At 38.3% G+C, this 25,821-nt stretch overlaps 1 protein-coding gene across 3 annotated transcripts in view; it reads right to left on the reverse strand.

Annotated features, from left to right (window-relative positions):
• myt1lb (myelin transcription factor 1-like, b) overlaps window positions 1–25,821 on the reverse strand; it is a 166,476-nt gene that overhangs the window by 48,794 nt on the left and 91,861 nt on the right. For all 3 annotated transcript variants that reach the window (XM_051133403.1, XM_051133402.1, XM_051133404.1), the window contains 2 exons: window positions 22,613–23,051; window positions 7,639–7,773 (listed from right to left, as the gene is read on the reverse strand). In XM_051133403.1, the coding sequence (XP_050989360.1) occupies window positions 7,639–7,773; window positions 22,613–23,051 (574 nt within the window). The remainder of the gene's footprint in view (window positions 1–7,638; window positions 7,774–22,612; window positions 23,052–25,821) is intronic.

Consider the following 25,821-nt stretch of genomic DNA (forward strand, 5'->3'; position numbering starts at 1 on the left):
AGGATAGCCAGGTGTTACCTCAGAGGTCGCCTGGCTATCCCCTTTTAATGGTGATTTCTGAGTCTAGCCAGGTAAGCGCTGTCCTCCCTGCTAAGATGGGATTTAGGTAGACAGCCTTTCTTATGGTCCTTTAAGCAGTGGTCTCCCGGTCCCTCTGCCTGTTTGGTGTTATCTCCCCTGCTAGGGTTCTAGTAGATTTTCACCATGATGGTCGGGGGGAAACGGTTTTATGGAGATCTAAAACCGGGCTCCGGAGTCATACGTGGGAACCACAGTGGGTGAGTACAATCCCTTATTATGTGTCTACTGTGCTGTATTTCTTGGACCTGTCTTGTGTTCCCCTTGGTAGGTCCTCTTCGAGCACCCCGCTCTGGTCTTCGACCATGGTCATGGTCTGCTTGCCTTGATCTGCCTTTCGGCATCTTGACTGGGAAACTTCAGGTCCTCTTAACAGCACTACAACTAGGGCTATGTTCCTACTTCGAGGTAAGCTTTTCGAAGTCTTTTCGCAGGAAGCTCCTGGATAGACACATGGACCTGTGGCCACCTGGCTAAGACCCTCTATCTGTGTCCCGCCCCGAGGGGCTTCTCGCTTCCGGGTTTGCACTCTCTTCACACAGACCTATTTTCATGCCTTTTTGGTGATTTAGTGAATCGCCCCTCCAAGGAGTGTGCTTGATCGCGCTGCTTTTACCATCTCATGAGTCAGAGTGATTTCTGCGGAAACTCTCTGGGTGCTCTGAGAAGCCTTTGGCTACACTTTGGCCCTTGTTCTCAAGGTTCTGCGGGCCTTGATGGAGCAGGGCCCATGCTTTCCATTGAGGTGGTAAGCACAGGTCTGTGTGGGTGGGATTGGCTATTCCCTCCTTTAAGAACAAACCCGTGACACAGCCTGAGGGCTGGAGACGCTACTGCTCGTGCGCAGTCTGATAGAGGTGGCTCCCCATCATATCTGGCATGATCTCTTCCTAGGCCTCCCTTGCAGGGCACAACGATGCTCCCCTTTTTACAAAAAGGGTTTGCTTAGAGCTCGTACCCCTTGGGAATCAGGTGTTCCTCCCGTCCCCCGGGAGTAGAAGCCTCTCCTGATACTCAACCTTTGTCTAGTCGAATGTGTCAGTCCTGCGGCAGTAATTCTAGACAGATAGCAGTGGCTACTGTCTGCTTGGCGCAGTATGCTCCCCTCTCCACCGAGGGTTTGCTTTGAGCACTGCCCTGTCGGGCAACTAAGGTTTGCCCTTACTGCCTTCCCCTTAGGCCAAAGGAACTGATCGCCAGGACCGGATTTAGACCTCCGTGATCAGGTCTCTTCCAAGGCCTCCCTTGCAGAGTGTAACGATGCTCCCCTTTTTTGGAAGGGTTTGCTGAGAGCTCGTTTCCCTTCGGAAATCAGGTGTTCCTCCTGTCACTAAGGAGTGAGGCCTGTCCCTCTATTAGACAGACAGCGGCAGCTACTGTCTGTTTGGTGCAGTTGCTCCCATCTCCACCGAGGGTTTGCTTTGAGCACTGCCCTTACTGCCTTCCCCTCTGGCCAAGGAACTGATCACTGGGGTCAGATCCCCAAGGCTCCTCCACAGGGCACGACGATGCTCCCCTCTCTACGGAGGGGGTTTTACTAAGAGCTCGTCCCTTTTTTTGGGGGGGGGGGGCGACCAGCGGCTCCTCCTAGTGAGTTGAAGCCTCTTCCGACGCACGGCCTCTACTTTGGCTAAGTGTATCGGCTCTGTGGCAGTTCTGTTAGACAGATAGCGGCAGCTACTGTCTGCTTGGCTTATTATGCTCCCCTCCCTTGGAGGGTCTGCTGTGAGCATTCACTATATTGGCAACCGAGATTTGCCCTCTCTGCCTTCCCCCTGGAGCCTTGTTATGCCGGCAATGCTCCCCTTGCTCTGAGGGTCGTCTTATTTCACCGTTTCTCAACGGTACGTCTAAAAATCCATTTTTATGGTAAGGCCCACACGAACCTTTGGGCGCTTTCTCAAATCCATGTGTATGGTAAGTGCCCACACAAACCTTTGGGCACTTTTCTAAAATCCACATTGTGGTATGGAATGCACCAGTGTTTTGCGTCAATTCTAAAATCCTTTATGGTAATGGTTTTCACGTGCTATTGCCCGTGCCCTTTCTCGAGATGGTTAGAACCCCAGCCACCTTGGGTCCCACTCCAGAGCATCTGCCAGGCTAGAAGAACGGTCTTTCGCCTTATTCATGCTCAACCATTTTGAGCAGGGAGTTACCACTTGTGGCTCCTGAGGGAACCCTACAGAGCTGCGGTAGATCCTGCATGACAGGCCAACCTAGGTATTCCTAGGTACTTGGCCATATCCCCTTAAAGGAATACCTCAGTTCCAGCTTAAGGCTCTACCCAGGGTCCAGTACTAACTGACCCCTTCAGGTAAGTTGGGTATGCAGCCCAGGCTCTGGCCGTAGGGGATATGTCACCGACAGCCGTCGTTACGTCCCGGGGCGACTCCCTTAGAACCTAACCTTAGTACTTAGTGCTCGCCACTATGATGGCAGGCACTCCCCTCAGCATGGCAGCGTGGGTATAACCGTTCCCCCTAGCGCCCCCTAGAGGACGCAGTTCGAGTACCTTGAAAGGGAATGTCTCACATTACGTATGTAACCCTGGTTCCCTGAGAAGGGAACGAGACACTGCGTCCTCTAGGCTCTTGGCCATGCTTCGGATGTGAGCTTCAGACGAAGAAGCGGCCGTCCTGTTCTACCGGCGTCCTTTTATACTGTGGTCGCGCTGGTAGTGACGCAAAGTAGTGATGTCCCGGAAGTGACGTCATAGGCTGTCGCCGGCCAACTGCGTTTGTGTTTTTGTATGTAGACTTCAGACACGGGTCACGCTGACGGCATTCCCCCCTAGCGCCCCCTAGAGGACGCAGTGTCTCGTTCCCTTCTCAGGGAACCAGGGTTACATACGTAACCTGAGACGTTTTCCCTTTGCTCCGCAATGTATTTTTCAAGGCATGAGAACATGATGTGTAGTTTGAGAGCAGCATTGTTTGTCGGACATAGCAACGGTAATGAAGGAGGGGGGTCAGTTGATAAAAACATTGCCAAGGCATAGCTTCAGATCCTGTCTGGCATCTTCATGGTCAAGTTTATTAACGCAGTTTTGGAATATCAAAAATCCAAGAATCAAACTGATCATCTGCCTATTCTCGATGCGAACTGAAGATTACACTTGACTTAATGTTTTGCATTATATTAATATCCTTTTAAAAGACAAATATATACTGTCTTCAAGAACTTTTATTTTGTATTCTTTAGTTTCCTGTGTTTCCTCTGTTTGATGTTTCTACTTCTTTTTTGTTTCCGTAGTTACTGATATGATTGGTTCTTTGTGTTCAGCTGTGTATTGTTAATTAACCTCATTTGTGTCAGTACTTTCAAAAGCACTAGAAGGCAATTTTAATAGTTCAAGTAGTATATTACCATTATATCACTAATATCACTTAATGACATATATAGTCTTAAGTAATACCAGAAACATTGTTACTGCACATTCCTGCTAAAAAAAAATCTGCCAAAACCAGCCTAGGCTTATTGTCTGGTTTAGCTGGTCATCCAGGCTGTTTTAGCCAGTCATAGTTGGTCAGCAGACCGGTTTTAGAGGGGTTTTGGCCACTTCCAGGCTGGTCTTAGCTGCTGGCCAGACTGGGAGACCAGCTAATAATGCCAGCTACTTCCAGCTTTTACTTAAAGTGTGATCGTTTGTTTACCTTACTGATATAGATCTATTAAAGCTTACAATTTGTGCTAAAAGTACTAGTTAGTCTACTATACTACTATAGACTCTGTAGGTGGGTTTTTATATCATGCAAGAGGATGGGACCCTCAAAGTTAATGCTTAAAAGTTAAAAACCATTTAAATACTACCATCTTCCACTTTTTTAACCAAACATCAGTGGTTCTGGGTCTACTATTATACAAGCAATTGATGAGAGAAACATTGTGAAGATTCAGTAGACATTTATTCATCCACTGGGCTAATGTGAATACTGTCACAGTTGCTGTGTGTGGTTTTTTTAAGCATCAAATATAGACTCGCTGAGATTTCTAAAAAAAAATCTTTGTTTGTATTTATCTGAATAAAGAAAGAAATATACATCAAAGTTAGCATGAGGGTGATACATGATGAAAGAATTTTCATTTTTAAGTGGATTATCCCATTAAATTAAGGGGATTGTCAGCAAATTTAAAACACAAACAAACAAACAAAAAAAACGAATAGACATTCTTTACACATACAGAATAATATGGAATCTCATTTTATATACTGTTCCCTCTTTTCAGGAAAATGAGGTTACTCTTCAACACACTGTGGTTCTCCATGGCATTTCTGCCCTGCTTGGGCACAACAGCGAGAGGAAAGGTCTGGCTTGTTTATTTTCATTTTTTCTCTTGATTCAGCTTTTTTGTTTTCTTGTTGACGCAAGATGACATTGCAATACATGTCAAAGGAGTTAGACAGTATGAGGAAATGTTTTTGTAACTATGTAAGCTAAAGTATATTGAGTATACATTCTTTTTGTTGTTTTCTACCTAACATTATTCCATAGGCAGACAAACTCTGTCAGTTCAAATCTAGATTAAAGATGAAATCTCTTTAACCTGGCTTACACATAACACACTAACACCCTTGCTACATCATAAGAAGAATTGTATTTAATATTAGTCTGTTTTGTTCGTATACCAAGGTCACCATAGCTACCCAGATTCAGTCTGTATCCAGATCAGATGGTCACTGCAGCCACCCAGATCCAGTCTGTATCCAGTCCAGACGGTGAATTAGCACCTAGAGATGACCTCTACAGCCCTGAATGTCAGCGGAGACCACGTCAACTAGAGGCAGAGACAGATCCCCAGTAAGGACCTCGTCACCTAGATGGCCATCGGCACAACACCATGGGAACCTGATGAGTCCTCTGCACAATCTGACTTTGCTGCAGCCTGGAATTAAACTGCTGGTTTGTGTTGCCAGAGAAGAACTGGCCCCCGACTGAGCCTGGTTTCTCCCAAGGTTTTTTTCTCCACTTCTGTCAACGATGGAGTTTTGGTTCCTTGCCGCTGTCGCCTCTGGCTTGGTAAGTTAGGGACTCTTAATTTCCAGCCATATCATTGACTTGATTGCACAGATACTATCTGAACTGAACTAAGCTGGATAATGACATCCCTGAATTAAATGATAAACTGCCTTTAACTGACAATTGAGTGTTTGCTGTTGTCCTTTTGCATTATTGACACACTACTTTTCCTATTTAATATTGAGTAAGAGTAAAGTTTTTTAATTAGGTATAGTTACTCGGTTTAGTTACTATAGTTTTTTGTACAACACAAAAAAGTGAAAATCTGATACAATTACACACAGAACCCAAAAAATGCACTGGACAAAATTATTGGCACCCTTAACTTAATATTTGGTAGCAGCCCCTTTGGAAAAATTAACTGAAATCAGTGGAGCTTCTGGTGGAGACGCAGCTTTCTGACACTGGCCACTATGTTGCGTCCCAAAATTCTTTGGTAATCATAATATTTCATGATACTGTTCACACAGTCAAGGCATCCAGACTGTGTTCTTTTCTTTGAAGGCCTCATTTCTTTTTCTGTAAACAGTGCCATGGTGTCCTTTACCAAAAAGCTCTACTTTTGTGTCTGTCCGCAGTATGTTCTCCCAGAAAGATTGTGGATTTGTCACATAAGTTTTGGCAAACCCCAGTTGTGCTTTTTTATGTCTTTGTGTCAGCAGTGGTGTCCTCCTGGGTCTCATACCATAGCGTCCCTTTTTACTCAGATGGCGACGGATAGTGTGAGCTGACACTGTTGTACCCTGTGTCTGCAGATCAGCCTGAATTTGTTTGGAATTTAATTGGGGTTCTTTATCCACCATTCGAACAATCCTTCACTGTAATTTTCCATTAATTTTGCTCTTCCGTCCACGTCCAAGGAGGTTAGCTACAGTGCCATGGGCTGTAAACCTCTTGATGATATTGTGCACAGTGGACACAGGAACATTAAGATCTCTGGAGATGGACTTGTAGCCTTGAGATTATCCATGTTTTTGCACATTTTTTTCGCTGAAATCCACAGACAACTCTTTACACTTCTTTCTTTTCTCCATGCACAGTGTGACACACAACACAAAGGGTGAGTCAACTTTTCTCCATTTTAACTGGTTGCAAGTGTGATTACTATATTGCCCACACCTGTTACTTGCCACAGGTGTGTCTAAACACAAATTACAGGAGCATCACATGCTTGAAAAGCAATTATTTCTTGCAATTTTGACAAGGTGCCAATAATTTTGTCCTATCCATTTTTGAGTTCTGTGTGAAATTTTGTTTGACTTTTGTTTGACTTTTCTTCTCTGTTTTTGTGTGTGTGTTGTTGCAGTGCAAACAGAAACAATAAGCATGTAAATACCAAAACATTTGCAATTGGAAAAGTTTTCCGAGAGAAGTGTTGCATTTTCTGACAATTGCAAGAGTGCTGATATTTTTGGTCATGACTGTATATTTGCTTTTTAATGCATAAGTTAGAGTGGATATTGAAGGGAAAGCATTCAAAAAGCTAGCTATTACTCTAAAATGGAGCCCCAATAAGATGCTATGCCAATAGACAATAAAACACGGTTTTTAATTTATCTTGAAGATACTAACTGGATTATAAAGAAAGAACAGCCACAAAGTGACTCAGCACAACACACCAATCATTCATTAAGAGTGTGTCATATGTCACCGTCCACACTAAAGTCACGGCCATCTAAAAACGCCCTTGCGATGCCACCTCAGTGCCAGTTACAAACTGTCTTGCCATCTGGACACTTTAAAAGCAAATCTTTTTGTTAACTAATTCCAGTCTGTAGTCAAAGCCATCAGTTAGTTTGATTGCCATCTGGTTAATTTGTGAATAAAACACACACAATTTTTGTATGCATTTTAATGAATCACATAACAGAGGTTTGCTCAAGGTGAATGAGAGGAAATCTCACTTGTTTTTCCTGTCTGTAACTCTTTCATCAGATTATAATTATTACAGTTTATTCAACTGGATTTAATTGAGCATCTAAAACAAAATGAGAAATCTAACCAGCTTATTAAACTGGCCTCCATTAAGATAGCGTTGTAATTATCAACAGAAACAATAAACGCATTCATGCATGTCTGTGATATTGCGATGGCTGCTCCTCCATTGCGAGAAGTTTTCTTGTGAGCTGAAGGGTAGCTGGGTCATTCCCACTATGCAGTACACTTTCATGCCCACATAATTTACCATCTTAACACATTCAGACCTGAATTATGTTCCAGGGACACCAAAATATGCTTTACCTACTGTAAATTTTGCCATAAATGCTATTCAAGACAAAAAGGCTTAGAGTACCAAAAATCTAAATTTATAGAGCTGAAAAGGTATTGCATGGGAATGAGCAGATTTTTTTTTTTTTTTTCGTTGAGGAGGATGGCATGCAGAATGAACTGAAGACTGGGTCCCACAGACAACATATACAGACACACAGTCAACCAATGATCATGACTTCATTTCATAAATGGGAGCATGAAAAATGGCAAAGCTTTAAAGGACAAATGCACGCACATGTGGCATTTGCGTTTAGAAATTTGTGCTTACTTTCTGGCGGGACTCTGTCTTTATGAGGGCATCCAGACAGGCTGCGATGGTGCGGGTACAAACCCGTCACATGACCTGTGCCGTCACAGCCAGGCGTTGGACACCGGCTCTCTTTTTTCCCCGACCGTGAAGAATCTGAATACACAGACAAACAAACACACATAAGATTCATTACTGATTCATTTGTTTATAAATAACTATGTAAGCGATCTGATAAAGTCTGCTTCTCATTGCAGCTTATTCTGGTTAAGAACTGCCCACTTAGAAAAGAAAATAACGCTGACCGATAGGCAAAGCAACCAAGCAGAGATGTGTTTCCTAGCTACCATGTGCTTCAAACAAAACTCTGTTTGGTTCCATATCTGATCAGTGAATCTTACCTAATCTGTGATGGATACTTTATGAATATACACTGCTGCTAATAAAAATATGAAGCAGTGCAACTGTTTTCAACATTAATAATAATCAGAAGTGTTTTTGAGCAGCAAATTAGCATATTAGAATGCTTTCTAAAGGATCATGTGACACTGAAGACTGGAGTAATAATGGTGAAAATTCAGCTTTGATCACAGCAATCAATTACAGCTTACAATATATTAAGGTATTTTTATTAATTTATTTTTTTTTATTGTAGTTTGAACAGTAGTGTAGTTGTGACCTTTTGTCCTTTTTAGTGTTAGTGTAGTTTGCACAGGCAGCGACTATCCTGGACCAGGATCTGTGTATTCACTGCAGAGGGCATCTCTTTCAGATAGCTATCCAGAGCTATTGGCTATGTTTCAAACAGAGAGAGCACAGGACAGCAAGTGAGCGAGTGAGTGAGTGAGTATGCTACAGTTACCACTGATTAAAATTTTAAGGATGGAGTAACCTGGTAACAGGCATCATGTTGCCTCCTGTATCAAAGTAAGCTCAAAACAGACAGGAATAGCATGAGAGATGTGGGCTCAGTTTTGGTACGATCGAAAATAGACTGCAGTGCTACTCAAATTTTTGGAATATGTGTGGTAAGTTTTGCAACCGGTAACAAACACATATAAATCTGGGTGAATGTCATGAAATGTCTAGCTCACATTTTAGCTCAAAATCAAATAAAGAAAAAAAAAAAAAAAAAAAAAAAGAAAGAAAACTAATTGTAGTCTTTCTTGTTCTTTCATTTACATTTTCACCCAATTGATGAAAATAAATAAATAAATAAATAAATAAAAATAATAAAACATATACTTTTAAGGTGCTTTACGTAGTTTGGTAACCATTTTAAAAAAAAGTCCTGCACATTAAGAAATAAACTGTGTTTTTATAAAGAGCCGTCTAAATAATGTACACTCACATGATGAACTCAGACTGCACTCGTAGTAGTTTTCTGTATGCAGGTGCATCTCAGTAAATCAGAATGTTGTGGAAAAGTTAATTTATTTCAGTAATTCGACTCAAATTGTGAAACTTGTGTATTAAATAAATTTAATGCACACAGACTGAAGTAGTTCAAGCCTTTGGTTCTTTTAATTGTAATGACTTTGGCTCACATTTAACAAAAACCCACCAATTCACTATCTCAACAAATATGGTAAGAATATGGTGACATGCCAATCAGCTAATCAGCTCAAAACACCTGCAAAGGTTTCCTGAGCCTTCAAAATGCTCTCTCAGTTTGGTTCACTAGGCTACACAATCATGGGGAAGACTGCTGATCTGACAGTTGTCCAGAAGACAATCACTGACACCCTTCACAAGGAGGGTAAGCCACAAACATTCATTGCCAAAGAAGCTGGCTGTTCACAGAGTGCTGTATGCAAGCATGTTAACAGAAAGTTGAGTGGAAGGAAAAAGTGTGGAAGAAAAAGATACACAACCAACCAAGAGAACTGCAGCCTTGAGAGACTTGTCAAGCAAAATCGATTCAAGAATTTCACAAGATGAACTTCACAAAGAAAATAAGAGTACTTTAAAGCATTATTAAAACACAATTATGTAAAATGTCAAATTAAAAGTTTCACTTTTAAGTGCATTAAAGTGCTCCTATTATGCCATTTTATGAGTCTCCTAAAACAGGTTTACATGTATGCATGGTCAAAAAACACTTTAGTTTTCTCCAAACATAGATTTAATTTTACTTCATTTCTAAATGATTCATAAACGACTCGTGTGAAGCAGTTCGATGAATGAGTCTGTCTAAACCCCTCCTTTCAGTGAGCCCTCACTGCTGTGATTGGTCAGATGGCGCAGTCCTTTATGATTGGTCTACCGCGTACAGCGCCGGGAAACAAAACACCCATTGCCATATCTGAATGACAGCTCTGGAGACTTGTCAATACACAGAAAAGATGGTATCGATTTTACCTTACCAATTCGAGCCAGAGTCTGACGATGAAACGATTGAAGTGGCTGATCGACAAGTTAGCACAGACTACCGTGGAAAGTGTTCGCAATTTGCTTATATAAGTGAACCAGGCACACCTCTATGTTGTAAACTTCAACATTATATAACACATTAAGCAGCTTTCACACCGAACGCGGAAAGCACTGGTTGGCCGCTGGGTTCAGTGCAGCCCTTCAGAGCGTAGCAGCAAAAGTTCAACTCATCTGAACTTTGAGCGCGCCATGGGCGCCAGTGGTGCACTCCGGTCGACACAGAAACAAGCAGTCCTCGCATGGCACAAGCAGTTGAAACGAATGGGTTTCATAGCGCAGCGCTTTCCGCATTCGGTGTGAAAGCCGCTTCATGTGCCATCCTTTATCATTACTCCAACTAATGAGACAGACAGACAGTCAAGCTGCATCAATCACAAATTGTCAGACTACAGTGGGTCCACAGCTGAACAACAGAACTACAAAAGCGTGATTTAGCCGGTTCGCAAGACATGTGCAGGGTTGTTACACAACATAACATATGCAACAATACATATTTTGAACGATTGCAAGAAAATACAATCATTGTAGATTCATCGTTTGGAAGTGAATATAAAACAAATTTATTCTCACAGCAAAGGATACAACGTCTTCTCGACATGACGTAAACCACAAATTTTACTGTATTTGTAGGCAGGCAAGTTGTTTGCGACGTAGATTGTGGTCAGACATTATGCAAATATGTTACTTCATGACGTATAGCCGTAACAGAATAAGATTCGAATTCCTGACGACTCGTTCAGGCGATTGTGAGCTGACTCATTTTTTTGATAGACAATAACTTTATTTATTGTGCACTGTCTGCGTCACAACTTTGCAGATAGTTTATGTTCACATACAGCTACATGGGATACTGCATGAAAGGTCATATTTGAAAAGGCATAATAGGATCACTTTAATACAAATTGCACTATTAAAGAGTGTACTTAAGTGTGTTAAAAAACAAAGTCAGAAAAATGTCCGTCTTTAAGCGGCCATTTATTTTATTAATTTTGTATTATAAACAATTACAGTTCAGTAGTATTTAAAAAAACAACAACCTAAGTGCACATTTAATACAATAAAGTGCATTTTTTTTTTACAAATGTATTATTTTATTAAATATGAGCATGTCTGGCTCATATATCACAAAAATCAACAGAATAAAAATAATACACATGAGAAGAAATGCACTTTCTTGTATTTAATGTGCACTTAATGTATGTCAAATTTAGTAGTTAATTATTATTCTTTACTGGTGTTGTGAGATTTGCCTTTCTTTACGTTTCTAACTGTCTAACAAAGCCTGAATCCTCTGACTATTTTGCAGCCATTTCAAAAATAGAGAAAACAAACGAGGAGAGAGTGCAGCTGAGCCGAGCCGAGCGGAATACATATTAGAAAGTGCTGGATATTGATTGTGGCTCCGGACAAGCCATGCTTTGCATAGCAAATGGCCCCCATTACCATAGCGTCTGTGGATAATTAATGTGCAGTCAGTGGTCCTGTCGTTTGTTATCGGTCATACTGATACTGTTCAATTTCCATCTCCGCCTCGTGCCTTCTTTAAGGAAGGGCTCCTTCCATAACTGTCAGGCCTCCACACTTTTTATAAATCATAATGCCCCCTGGTTAGGCAGCGTCTGCTGCTATCTCTGCCGCGGCGAGATGTTATCACGGCGTAATGGCCGAGCGTCCCTCATTATTCTGCCATTAGAGAGATAGTGTCCGCTGTGCATGCTGGCCAAACGTCCTTTCATGCGTGCTGTCAGCCCTTCTTCATCTGAAGAACAGCAAATGAAAGTTCTCATGGGTTTTTTAAGGGTTTGTTCACCCAAAAATGACAATTCTGACATCATTTACCCGATCTTGGTCTCGAGAACATTTTTGAAGGTCTTGGTATCGACCACATTTGTACTCTGTCTCAGAATAAGAGGACTCTGGATTCCTCAACTGTGGGGATGTCACTAAATTGCTGGTGCATTGTCTTATTTATTTGTTAACATCATTACTGTGATTTGATATAAAACTTCCTGCTTCAAATGCAATCAGTAACTTATTTCTAATTTGATTTAATTTGTTACTGTTGTGTCGGGTCAGAAATTAAAGGTGCAGGAATGTTTTTTTTTTTTTTTTTGTACTAAAGCATAAAAACACTATACTATGTTTGCAGATATTTACAAAACACACTAAGTTTACATACTTGTTTCTCCAAGAAACAAAGGTACAGCCAGTTATTCTACTTTAAAAATGTGTGATCCATGTCAGAATGTCTGCTTTGTTTTACTCTGTGTGATTTTGCTTACTACCATTTTACCCAATAGCATTTTAACACCCCGGGTTGCCAGGGGTTCAATTGGGCCGGAGCTATCCGGCGCTGAGCCCTACCACATAGACTTACCGTAGTAGCTAGAATGAGGACTTACCTCATTCATTTTCAACATCATAAGCTATAGTATTAAACACTTTACTCATTCTTACTAATTCAAGCAATGATGCGGACACAGGTGTTTTTATATATCTCTGAAGGGAAGTTTTGATTGCATTTCAATTTGATCTGATAATTTAGCGTTCATAAGTGCATTTGTTTACAGCCGTTACTGGGGAAACCGTTATATTTCTGACGTTCCAAAAGCGCCTTCTACTGGCAGAGAATCAAATCGGATTTTCAATAAGGCTGTCTGTTGTTTCCCCTCATCCGCCCATATAACCCTGTTTTAAATTAATATAATAATTTATACTTCTGACTTGTCCTTTTTCTTAAAAAATGGTTTAAAAGCTGAAAGGTTTATCATTTTAGATATATTTTTTTTGTTTTTGTGAAAACCTTGGGCTGGATTCACAAACATCTTCTTAACAAATAAGTTAAGAAATTTCTTAAGATAAACTCCACAAAGTTCTTAAGCATGTTCTTCAGTGCAATTCTTGAAAAATTCTTAAGTTCTCAGATATGTTTTTTATAACATCTTAATTTTTTTCTTAAGAAGAAAATGAAAAGGACACTCTGGTTAAATTTCATTTTCAAAGGAAATGTGCCGGAAAAAAAATCAGTAAAGTTCCCTGTATGTTTAGGGATAAATACCAATGCTTTGTGCGTGAACGTCAGCTTCAGACAAAGTAAGTCACGTGCTCATTTTCCAAACTGCCATTCACTGTAAAGCTAATATTGCTAAAGTTACCATTGCTGCCAGAATGATATAAAATGTAAATAGGAATGTAGGAATAGCACATGATGACACTGGCTATGTAATTATTTTTATTGCATTTGTGCACTTCTGTGTAATTCATAAACACACATTTATTATGCACAGTACAATTAGATAACTGACTTTTAAACTGATCTCGGTTCGAACACCACTACTAAGAGTTTCTGACATTTTTAGTGCGTGAGATTGTCCGTATGCCGAAGCATGAGCACTTGAAGCTCCGTCCTCTTCTGAAAAGGGGGTGGGGAGCACCAGCTCATTTGCATTTAAAGGGGCAAACATAAAAACGGCGCATTTTGTCTCATACACTAAAACTGGCAATTTTATCAAGCTATACAAAATTTCACATACACACTCTGATGACATCTGGAGACTTATTTTACATCTTGTTAATAGGGGCATAATAGCTTACCTTTAAATTAATTACTGCAGGTCTTAAAAAAAGTCTTAAATTTGATTTTAAAAATCCTACAGACAGACAGTAGCTTTGCATACTGCCAGCATGTAGAATGATTTTGATCAGCATTTTAGTGTTCATTATAGAGGGTTCTGTCAACCTGTTATATTTTACAGTTTGTCAATCGATATAAGATTTTGTAGGCTTTGCATATGCATGCGCACCCCTCAAAAGCCTGAAACCACAGACCACCCCCCGCCCCCCACATAACAAGTCCCAATTTAACCCCCACGGGTTGCCAGCTGGCAAACAAAGCAGCGCTTTGCAGCCATGGAAGCCAGCAAACAAGCTGGGTCAGAAATCACAGATTCTACCCAATTAAAAAAAACCCTATGACCAAAACGTGGATTAATCAAGTCATCAACTTAGAACACATCTTCCATTGTCAAATGTGCTCATTCTGTAACATGTTCTCAATCTGTGGTGGGAGAAACACTGCTTTTCAATATTTTAAATTTGGACTGCAGTACCCATTTCAACCACTAGCCTGATCTCTTGACAAAAAACATACCTGTGGGAATGTTTTTGCGAGATGCGAAATATGTACCTATAAGTACATACCACTGCAGTTTCTAACAGAAATGAACACTAGAGGCAATAAAACAGCGAGCACTTGTAATCGTTTTTGTACACAGTTCATATAGCTCCATATGTTTCGCCTTCCGGACACAACAAGCTTACTCGGTAGCTCAGCTGGCACAGAATTGGACTTAGGGTGCGGAGTCCTTGGGTGTGAATCTCATGGAAATCATGACTCACGATGAAAGAGCTAAAAGATGAAAGATCAAAAAACAAGCTTTTCCTACTATCAGGTAGGTTTAGTACAGATGGTGCATTATTTTAAAACGAGTTATAGCTCCACTCAACAGAAATTTCAAGTCAGAACCGCAGTGACATGTACAAAACCAATGTCACATAAAACATACCATATATATGTTCATCTGTTGGGGGATTGTGTCACCAAATGTCACGTTATGTCACCAAAAGTTTTACAAATAAATTCAAGATATGAAGATAAAGATAAAAAAGTACCTGTTTCTTTTCATATTATAACATATGATATTATTAATCAATTTCACCAGAGCAAGAGAGCTGTTTTAAGAAATATAGCACAACTGCAAACAGGATATTGATTTTATACTGTACATATGTTCAAAGTTAATTTTAAGTGATTTACATTTTGGACATAATTTTTTAACTATTTTTGCTCTATTTTACTAAAAAAACATTCCAAATAAATCCACAACAGAACTGCTGTGAAACAGCCACTTTGAACAAACTGGTTGAATAAATGACTCCATGACTCCCCCATTCATTCATTTGCTATATTAGTTTCATGTTTAAAAGTACCATTTTATTTTTCCAATATATTTATATATTTAAAACTTTATATTTTGTTTAATAAAGACGTTAATTTCAACTTCTTACTCTTAGCATTTGTTCGCTTATCGAGACCAAAGGAAAATTCCTACACATACAGTTTACCTCTGCAATGACTTTTATTTTTTATTATTTTATCAAGAGATTTCTCAGGCAGTAAATGTGCATTTCAGAGAAATTCGAAGAGAACTGGTCTGGTCTTGGTCTTGACACGGTCTTGTAGTCTTAATCGCAACCCCTCAAAGTCGTGGTCCGGTCTTGGACTTGGATTTAAGTAGTCTTGGCTACAAAACTTCATGTAGTTACCATCACTATCATCATTTTGAACCAATGTTGTCATAGTTACTATTCTTATAATAAACTAAAACTGAAACTAAAAATAAAACCATTAAAAAACAACTTATAAATTTTTTAAACTGAAATAATATAACATAAACTAAACCTAACTAAAAATAAAACTATACTTAAGTATGAGAAAAAGAAAATCAATACAAAAGTACTAAAAATAATTACAATTAAACTAAGAAACAATAAAAAACTGATTCAAATATATATATAAAAATATATATATATTTTTTTCTTTTGAAATAACTCTTTAACCATTTTCAAATGCCTGCTTTATGTTTAGGAATTATTCTCTTTGAAAACTGATCTTTTATGCTTGCAAAAGTCAGATCCATTTTGGGTATAAAATAATCCATCAGTCTAACTCCTCTGTGCCTGGAGAAATAGAAATAAATCAGGAATTGCATTGAAACCTCCTCTGAATATGCAGCACTGACTAATTTCCCAGTATGTTTCTGCAGTGCCAGAGCTATATTTCCAAGCAGAGCTCCTCTCCGGGTTTATAAATAGGCAGCATGAGCACAGACTGTGTCCCTGGGATGAGATTTGCTGTTCTCCCGGCCGTGCAGATCGCCATTACTTATGCCTGACAAGCTTAGCCTGTGATGTGGCCGTGCTGGCCTGTTTGAACAACATTAAGCCACTGCTGTTTGCACTGCAGGCATGGAGATGTTTGAGAAAGCTTGTCCCGGGGTCAGTACGGGATCCCCTCTCAGAGCAAAGAAACAGAAGAGCACTGAACCTATCCACTTAAACTGACCTTTCTGCTCTGGGATTTTAAAGGAGTAGGGTGATATCATTTTATTACTGAAGGAGTAGCTCACCAAATGAGAAACATATTCAGCGTCGATAACTTGTGTAAATGAAAGGCTGACATTTAGATTGTCTTTCAAATCTCATTTGGACATGCATTACTTATTTTATTTATCTTCATGTGGGATATTTATGGGACGGTGCACTGAATCAGTGCAAAAAGGAATTGGGGAAAAAAGGGACAATATGAGTGGAAACTGGTAGCATGTGCACTAACAGTCACTCTCTAAGAAAAATAATAAAGACAAGCAAAACACACATTGGGGGTTGCATTAAGCAACCATTTCATGGAATAAAATGGTGTAAACCAGGGGTGCTCAACCCTGGTCCTGGAGATCGACCTTCCTGCAGAGTTCAGCTCCAACCCTGACCATACACACCTGAACCAGCTAATTAGGATCTGAAGGAGCACTTGATAATTACAGACAGGTGTGTTTGATTAGGGTTGGAACTAAACTCTGCAGGAAGGTCGGTCTCCAGGAACAGGGTTGGCACCCCTGGTGTAAACCATGTAAAAAAGAGATTCATTGTGCAGTATAGACAACAGTATAGAATTTATTTTTGACGGTTGTTTTGGCAAGAGTGCAGAGCTCAGTGAACTCACACTGACATGATTGACAGCTTCAGTGATTATAAAGGAAGCGTTCCATTTATAACTGAAAATTTAAGTAAAAGTTTTAGTTTTCATACTTCGAGCTACACACTGTAAAGTTTTTGTATTTAAATGTGGGACTGAATCTGAAAATGTGATGATTAAGAGCAATAACCATAGCTTAGGACAGAACAAAAAAAAAAAAAAAAAAATCTGATACTATACAGTGCTGCCTAAAAGTTTGTGAACCCTTTAGAATTTATGCAGAAATATAGAAAATATGACCAAAAAGTTAATCAGAAGTCCTGAATGTTAACAAAGTGAATCCAATCAAACAAATGAGATGGAAATATATACTTTGTCATTTATTTATTGAGAAAAAGTAAGTTACAAAAGTATGAATCTCTAAGATTAGCAGTTAATTTTAAGGTGAAATTAGAGTCCATTTGTTCAGATGTGTTATCAATCAATAGGATGACTATCAGGTGCCAGTGTACGCCCTGTTTTAATTAAAGAAATCTATTAAAGTCTGATCATGTTTGTGGCATGGCATGATCTCTGAGAACCTCAGAAAAAAAAAAAAGTTTTTGCTCATCCAGCTAGAAAAGGTTACAAAACCATCTCTAAAGAGTTTGGACTTTGTTTACAAATGGAGGAAATTTAAGACCACTATTATCCTCCTTAGGAGTGGTCAACCAACAAAGATCGCTACAAGTCAAGACTTCCCTTACTAAAAAGAAGTTTATTCAAGTGTGCTATTAGTATACTTCTTTTAAACCAAAAAATAGGAAAGTGTACTTTCAGTCTACTTTTTATGTACTTCTCAGAAATATACTTAAAATGACATTTAAGTATACTTGACTTATACTTACAAAAAGTCAAAATATGTTAGGTGGTAGGGGGTGCTTTTTATACATCTTCTGTACAGAATTTCCAAAACACAAGCGAAGAAAAACAAAAAAACAACAGATGCTTCCACACATTTTTAACACAATCATCAGTCATAAAACAGCATCAAAACTGTAACGTTATGGAATAAAATGTGGCCCATGAAGAGGTAATAATGACTGTCAAGTTTTGGGGTGTTGATTGACTCCTTTATGTTTTGATTTTTCACTCCGAATCTAATTCATAGTCTTTTTTCCAGCATTTTGTTCAAAATGTTGTTTATTTATTTCTTTTTTATTATTACTTATGAAACTCATCCACATTCAAGTGCTTATAAAAAAGAATGCATGAAGCTAGAATAAAATGTTTTTGTTTACAAGCAGATGCCCTGTTCTTTCTTTTGATGTTTTGTATGTTTAGGTATTCATATAACAAAATATACAATTTAATACCTAATAGAGACATTGTAGTATACTTAAAGTATGATGTAAAGTTCACTTAAAGCGGTTATCGGATGCTAAGTTCACTTTTTCATGTTGTTTGAACATTGTGTGTTGGCAGTGTATGTACAAATCTACTCTATAATGATAAAAATCCATGCAGTGGTTTTTAATTAATCTGTAAAAATAATATCCCCTTTTTCAAATCGAGCCGTTCTCAGATGTTTGTCGGTGTGCCATCACACCCACAGAGGACACTCCCACGATAGTTGATTGACATGAGCTCTTACCTCAGACCAGCTGTCACAGTCCAGTAACTTTCCTTGTTTTGATGCCAGAGCAGGGACGTAAGTTAGACAAGAATATCTCCAATTGAGCGATTTGAAGTGTTGTGTTGATGGATGTAATAATGAACATAGTGGTCGTCTTTTACTCCCGACATCTGAGCCGCTGAAGATGCAGTGGATTACATTTGTTTGTGAAGGGAATGCGCCTCCCGATCTACATATATCCGTCTATGTTCGCGCGAATCATTCATGATCCAGCTTCACTTACAGCAGAAGTGTGTATAAGCGTTTTTTTTATGAATCTTTGCAATCGCCTTTCCTAATAACGTGGTAGTTAGGAAGTTTAGCGGCTAAATGTGGCTAAAGTTAACAAGATTGTCATTCCACAGAGAGAAGAGAGGGGCGGGGTGAGCAGAGGTCATTTGCATTTAAAGGAACAACCCCTTAGAATGAGATGATTTTTGCAGAGCTGATTTTGAAAAGGTAAAAAGGGTGTTGTTTTACAAAACCATTGAGAATTTTTAATCAAAGTATATTAGAGACTTTTCATTAAGACCCTAAAGAATCATATCAACTTGTGGAAAATGGGCATCCGATGACCCCTTTAAAGAAAACTTACTAGTAGTTTGCAGTATAAAACTACTAGTAGTTCACTAAGACTACACTTCAAAGTATACTAAAAATGCTACAAGTATTTAATTAGTAAACTATCAGTATACCTATAAGTTCACTTTTAGTATAGTTGCAGTACAAACTAAAACATGGATATAAACGTGTTGTGTACTCAAAGTTTACTAATGTTATACTTACAGTATGCTTGAATGTATACTTTTATATACTAGAAAGTGGGCCAATTTAGTCCCAAGGAGTATTGAAATACAAGTATACTTCTAGCACACTATTATTTGTATACTTACTACATAAGGTATACTTAAAAATATATTTAAACTTTACTTAAGTATACTTAATGAAATAAACTCGAAGTATACTTATTTTTGGTATGGGTAGTTACAGAGGAAAAACCAGCCATCATAAGCGCCTGAGGATCACATACTACCAGACTTTCACGTTGTTCCTATCACAACAAACTTGGTCAGAAACGTGCGCCTTGTTGCTTGAAGACACATGACAAATGAAAACAATATGTGTTCTAAAATAAGCTTAAAATATCAAATATGTTTGATATCTTCCGACTGAAAGAAATCACAGTCTGAAGATAAAAAAATCAGAGTCAGTGATATATTACGTGATTTTTCTATGAAGTCTGTCAACTCAAATATATGTAAAACAATGTCCAAACGCTTGACACCAAGTGATGAGATTTGGATGGGATAACATGAGAAAATCTAGTTCTATTTGAAATGAAACAATCACATCCTTTATAAACTGCAATTCACTCATATTTACACACGATACATTTACAAGCATGATTAAAGTGACTGAGAAATTGGGCTTTTTAAATGTGTAAGTCATGACAAAGACACTCATCTTAAACTAATGTCTGCGTTCATGTAGGTTCACATCCAGGGATGCAAAGATTATGTAACATGACAGGCAGCTCGAGGGTAAGACTTGTAAGACCTGTTAAAAGAATCAGCAAGGCCAACCAAACATGAATCCTTTATTCAGACCTTCCCTTATGAAAAAGAAGTTTATTCAAGTGTGCTACTAGTATACTTCTTTTAAACTAAAAACAAGAAGGTTCTCAGAAATGTGCTTTATGTACTTGTCAGAAATACACTTAAAATGACATTTAAGTATACTTGACTTATACTTAGAAAAAGTCTTAGAAAAGTCAAGATATTTAAGCTATACTTGTGCTTCGAGAATCCATGTTTTCATCGCTATTACACGTCTTCTGTACAGAATTTCCAAAACACAAGCGACTGAAACAACAGATGCTTCCACATATAATCTAACACGATCATAAAAAAGCATCCAAACTGTGTAATGTTACAGAATAAAATGTCGACCCATGAAGAGGTAATAATGACTGCCAAGCTTTGGGGTGTTGATCAACTCCATCTACATTTTGATTATTATTCTGAATCCAATTCAGTCTTTTTTCAGCGTTTTGTTCAAAATGTTGTTTATTTCTTTGTTTTTTATTTATGAAACTCATCCACATTCAAGTGTTTATATAAAAGAATGCATGAAGTTAGAATAAAATGTTTTTGTTTACAAGCAGATGCCCTCTTCTTTCTTTTGATGTTTTGTATGTTCGTATACTCATATAACAAAATATATACAAATTAATACCTAAATAGGGACGTATTAGTATATTTAAAGTATGATGTAATGTTCACTTAAAGAAAACGTATGAGTATACTAGCAGTATAAAACTACTAATCTAGTAGTTTACTGAGACTATACTTTAAAGTGTACTAAAAATTCTACAAGTATTTAATGAGTAAACTATCAGTATACCCATAAGTTCACTTTTAGTATAATTGCAGTACAAACTAAAAGCCTAGATGTAAACTAATTGTGTACTCAAAGTTTACTACTGTTATACCTAAAGCACACCTATATACTAGAAAGTGGGCCAATTTAGTCCCAAGAAGTATTGAAATAGTACACATACTACTAGCACACTGATATTTGTATACTTATCACATAAAGTATACTTAAAAATATACTTTAACTTTACTTAAGTACACTTGAAGTATGCTTCTTTTTGGTAAGGGTTGTAATAGTCTGCAAGGTTGCAAAGAACCTCAGAGTAACTTAAAGACATAAAGGCCTTTCTCACATTGGTTAATATTAATGTTCATGAACAACCATGGGATGGATGGCAGAGTTGCAAGGAGAAAGCCGCAACTCTCCAAAAACAAAAAAACAAAAAAAAACACTGCTGCCTGTCTGCAGTTTGCTAAAGATCATATGGACAAGTCAGAGGGCTACTGGAGAAATGTTTTGTGGATGGATGAGACCAAAAATGAGAAGTGTTATGTTTGGAAAAAGAAAAACACTTCATTCCAGTGTTAGAACCTTGTTCCATCTGTGAAACATAGTGGTGGTGGTATCGTGGTTTGGGCCTGTTTTGCTGCATCTTGGCCAGAATGGTTTGCCATCATTGATGGAACAATGAATTCTGAATTATACCAGCAAATTCTAAAGGAAAATGTCAGGACATCTGTCCATGAAATGAATCTTAGAAGAAAGTGGGTAATGCAGCAAGACAGCGACCCCAAGCGCACAAGTCATTATACCAAAAAATGGTTTACCAAAAAAAGGGGTCATCGGATGCCCATTTTGAGTTGATATGATTCTTTAGGGTCTTAATGAAAAGTCTGTAATATACTTTGGTTAAAAATTCTCAATGGTTGTGTAAAACAACACCCTTTTTACCTTGTCAAAATCAGCTCTGCAAAAATCATCTCATTCTGGTCGAGGCTGCTTTAAATGCAAATGAGCTCTGCTCGCCCCGCCCCTCTCTTCTCTGTGTGGAGAGACGAACCTGTTTACTTTAGCCGCGTTTAGCCGCTAAACTTGCTAACTAGCACATTATTAGGAAAGGCGATCACAAAGATTCATAAAAAAACCCTTATACTCACTTCTGCTGAAAGTGAAGCTGGATCATGAATGATTTGCGCGAACATAGACGGATATATGTAGATCGGGAGGCGCATTCCCTTCACAAACAAACATAATCCACTGCATCTTCAGCAGCTCAGATGTCGGGAGTAAATGACGACCACTACGTTCATTATTACATCCAGCAACACAACACCTCAATCGCTCAATCGGAGATATTCTTGTCTAACTTACATCCCTGCTCCAGCAGTGAAACAAAGAGGGCGGACTGTTTCACCTGATCTGAGGTAAAACGCTCATGTCAATCAACTATCGTGGGAGCGGCCTCTGTTGGTGTGACACCACAATGGGTACTGAAAGCAAAGATTCACATGCTTTTGCAACTCGCAAATTTTAACTTATTTTAAGTACATATAAGAAAAAAGTACACATGATTTTTTAAATGTTTCTTTTGTGTTCATATAGTAAAAAGCAGTAAGCTGTCACTATGTCTATATTATAATTATTATTATTTTATTTTATTTTTATTTTAACTTGTGCTGATTGTGCAGTAATGAAGTATGTAATAAAGCAGGTTGTCATCAAACTCTTAAGACAAATAATTTCAAGTGCTGGTTGTGTGTTATGTAATATGAGATTACCTTTAAGGTAGAAGGGCTTCTTTAGGCCATCGTGGTGCAGACGCGCCTTCCGCTCCTCTGCACAGCTGTGCCTCAAACCATCCTCATGCAAATGCAGTCTATCTCTCCTGACTGCTTCTGAAGCCATTTTTTCCCGCAAAGCTTTGGTCCGCTCCGTTTCCAGCGCTATGGCCTTCTCCAGCAGTGACAGGTTGCCTTTGGTCATGTCGAAAACGTCCTCTGAGCGGTCCGACGTGACGGAGGTGGTGTCTTCATCGCAGTCCTGGAAGACCTTGTGCTCTGCCGCGCAGCTGGAAAAAGCCTTGGAGCGCGGGCTGAGCTGCTCCTCCAGCTTCATCAGGTTGACCATGTCGGAGTAATTCCGCTCGAGGACGCGGGTCTCCTCAGGACTCTGATGCTGCAGCTGCTGCTGGGCCTCTTGATAAAGCTGATGAGCCTCCTGGCAGGGATGCATACATAATTAACTGGTAAATAGTTAACTGACAGTAAGATTTTTGACCAACTAATACTACTATATCTCTTGCAGTTCAAAAGTGATTTTGAGCCACATACACACTGCAGCTTTTAGTCCTGTTCTGTACACACACAGTTTACAGGAAGAACAATTGCAATCTACAACCAAATTAGTTGTGCGTTCCAATTGTACTCGAAAGTCGTAATTCTGAGATCTCAGTAGGAACTTTTAACTGAAACACCTCCTCGCTCCAGAGTTCCGATCTAAATCAAATGATTCGTGATCCACACTCTGAATCAGATTTAGATCAGGACTTCTAAATCGTGTATCGTGAATCATTTGATTTGAATGATTGATTCAATTCGCTAAATTATTTTCACAAATCCGTTCCGATCTTAATCAAATGATTCAAGATACGCGCTCCGAAGTCCCAATGCGAAGTTCCAATCTAAACCAAATGATTCACAATACGCGATCTGATTGGAGCATTTCGAAATAGTGAATCACTTTGCAACACAACAGTTTAACTGATTCAGCATTTTGAAAATCTTTGTTTGCTTTTTACAATCATTACAAGCGATGTCGAAATTTGAAAATGAATGGCTCTTTTAATTTGATCTGGTTTTTGCTAGTGAATCGCTTGAAATTATGAGTTTGAATCAATTGGAGTGATTCCAGTGTAAATGACTCAACTGATTTGGTTCATCTTTTTTTTCTCTTTTTGCATCTTAAGCCATGTTTACACGACACTGTCAGTACTACTACTTGCTAAGCTCGATAGTTTTCTGACATTCACTGAAATAAGCAAAAAAGTGTTTTTTTTTTTTTTGTTTTTTTTTTTTTTTTTAATTGCGTGAATTTTGCATGGAAAGATATGTGCTTATTGACAAAATTAAACACTTCTTTCATAGATACATTTTCTTTCAATAATTCAGGCACTTTTCAAGTACCTCTTTAGGGATATTGCTATTTTCAAGGGTTTTCCAAGCCTTAAAATTCAAAAAGTCAAATTCAATTACTTCAAGCACTTAAGCACCTTGTATGAACCCTGGGAATCACAACAAGCCTGACATACAGTATTATTATCCAACTGGTATCTGTGGACATGATATTTCGATATGTGTGTGCAAAATACCACTTTTTATTTGTAACGTGTTCACAAAACAGCTGGTATTGGACTGGACCGTTCATTCCCAACTCCGATATCTGAATTCCAAGGTAAATGGAAATGGTAAATTAAGGTAGTGGCAACCGCATTTACAATGTACAACCACACAGTTTGTACAGAGCCAAACTGACCATCTAGTTGTTAATAATGTATTTAAACAGGCATCAGAGATGTGTCTCTTTTTTGTATGCGCAGAGCAAAAAATAAGAGAAAGAGGTATGAGCCTCGACTCATTCGTGTTGCCAGATCTTGTTACAAAAATCAGCAAATAAGAACAAGCTCATAATAAACCTTAATCAATTTATATTGGAAATAAGACCAGAACAGTGCAGTCCACACCTGGCCACTTTAATAAGTCCATAAACTAGATTGCATTATGAGTCAAGCCCAAAGACACTTATAATAAGTGGACATGGCAGCACTGAAAGAAAGTACTTTGCTAAGCAGCCTTTCAAATGTAAATAAAACATGACGCCTCTGTCAATAGCAGTTTAGTTAAAACTGGCAAACATAAGAGTCTTTGGTCCCTGTAATATTAATTTGTTCAAAAATAGCAACAAAATTTAAAAAGGAAATGTCCATGTACAAAGACAACTACATTCAGTCTTTAAGAAGTAAACACACTTGTGCTTGCTGTATTTTGGAAATAAAATGAAAACATCACAAGCCGCAGCTGCCCACTTTATATACAGCGGCTCACTTTATGGGAAGAGTCCAAAAACAACAAGCCCAAATAAAAGGGGACATGGCAACACTTCAAGAGCGAGCACAAACAAAACACAGCATACTCTGTCAGTAGTGGTTTTGTTGAAACTGATGGCTGTAACATGTCTTTGGTTGCTAATATTACTGGTAAAAAAGTAAATACCAAAAAGCCACCAGACGCCTAAATATTTCTCTGGTTACCAGTGTAAAAATCATTGCAGTTTTGCAGTCATGGTATGATAACTTATGGGATTCACTCCTAAGTATTATGTCAATGCACACCACACACTTGGCACCATATTATTTAGTGTACGTTTTAATTTAGTTAATATGGTAATATTATAATTTAAGTGAAATATATTTCATGTAGGCCTGTTATTTAATTTTGTCTGTTTTTCTACATTCACAGTAGCGCTGCAGTTGCATGATGACGTGACCATGTGTAAAAATAACGTCTTTAATATATATTAAAAAAAAAAAAAATTATGGTATTTATAATGGGTCGCAGACAATTGTTAATCCTCTAATTTAATTCAGATTTAACTTTCTTGTCAGTTAATGGTCAGTTCCCAGCTAACAAAAAAAAATATTCTAAGAATTTTTTGATAATGTTTGCATTACGTATTTTGTAAATTATTTAAACATTTTTTTCTTGTTTATTCAAATGTTAGCAAAAACATTAAGGGAATGTTCAGTTTTATCATTTTGCAAACATTATGGGGACATTACTTTTGAATGTTCTCTGAATATGATAGAACATCTAAATAAAAATGTTTCAGAAAAAAAAAAAAAAAAAAACATTGCTTGGATGATACACCAAGAACTTTATGAGGGCCAACAGCCAGTTGCATAATGTTAAGACAGTGTTTAAGAATTAATCTG

The sequence above is a fragment of the Labeo rohita genome, chromosome 17, assembly GCF_022985175.1.
Source record: "Labeo rohita strain BAU-BD-2019 chromosome 17, IGBB_LRoh.1.0, whole genome shotgun sequence".
NCBI lineage: Eukaryota > Metazoa > Chordata > Actinopteri > Cypriniformes > Cyprinidae > Labeo > Labeo rohita.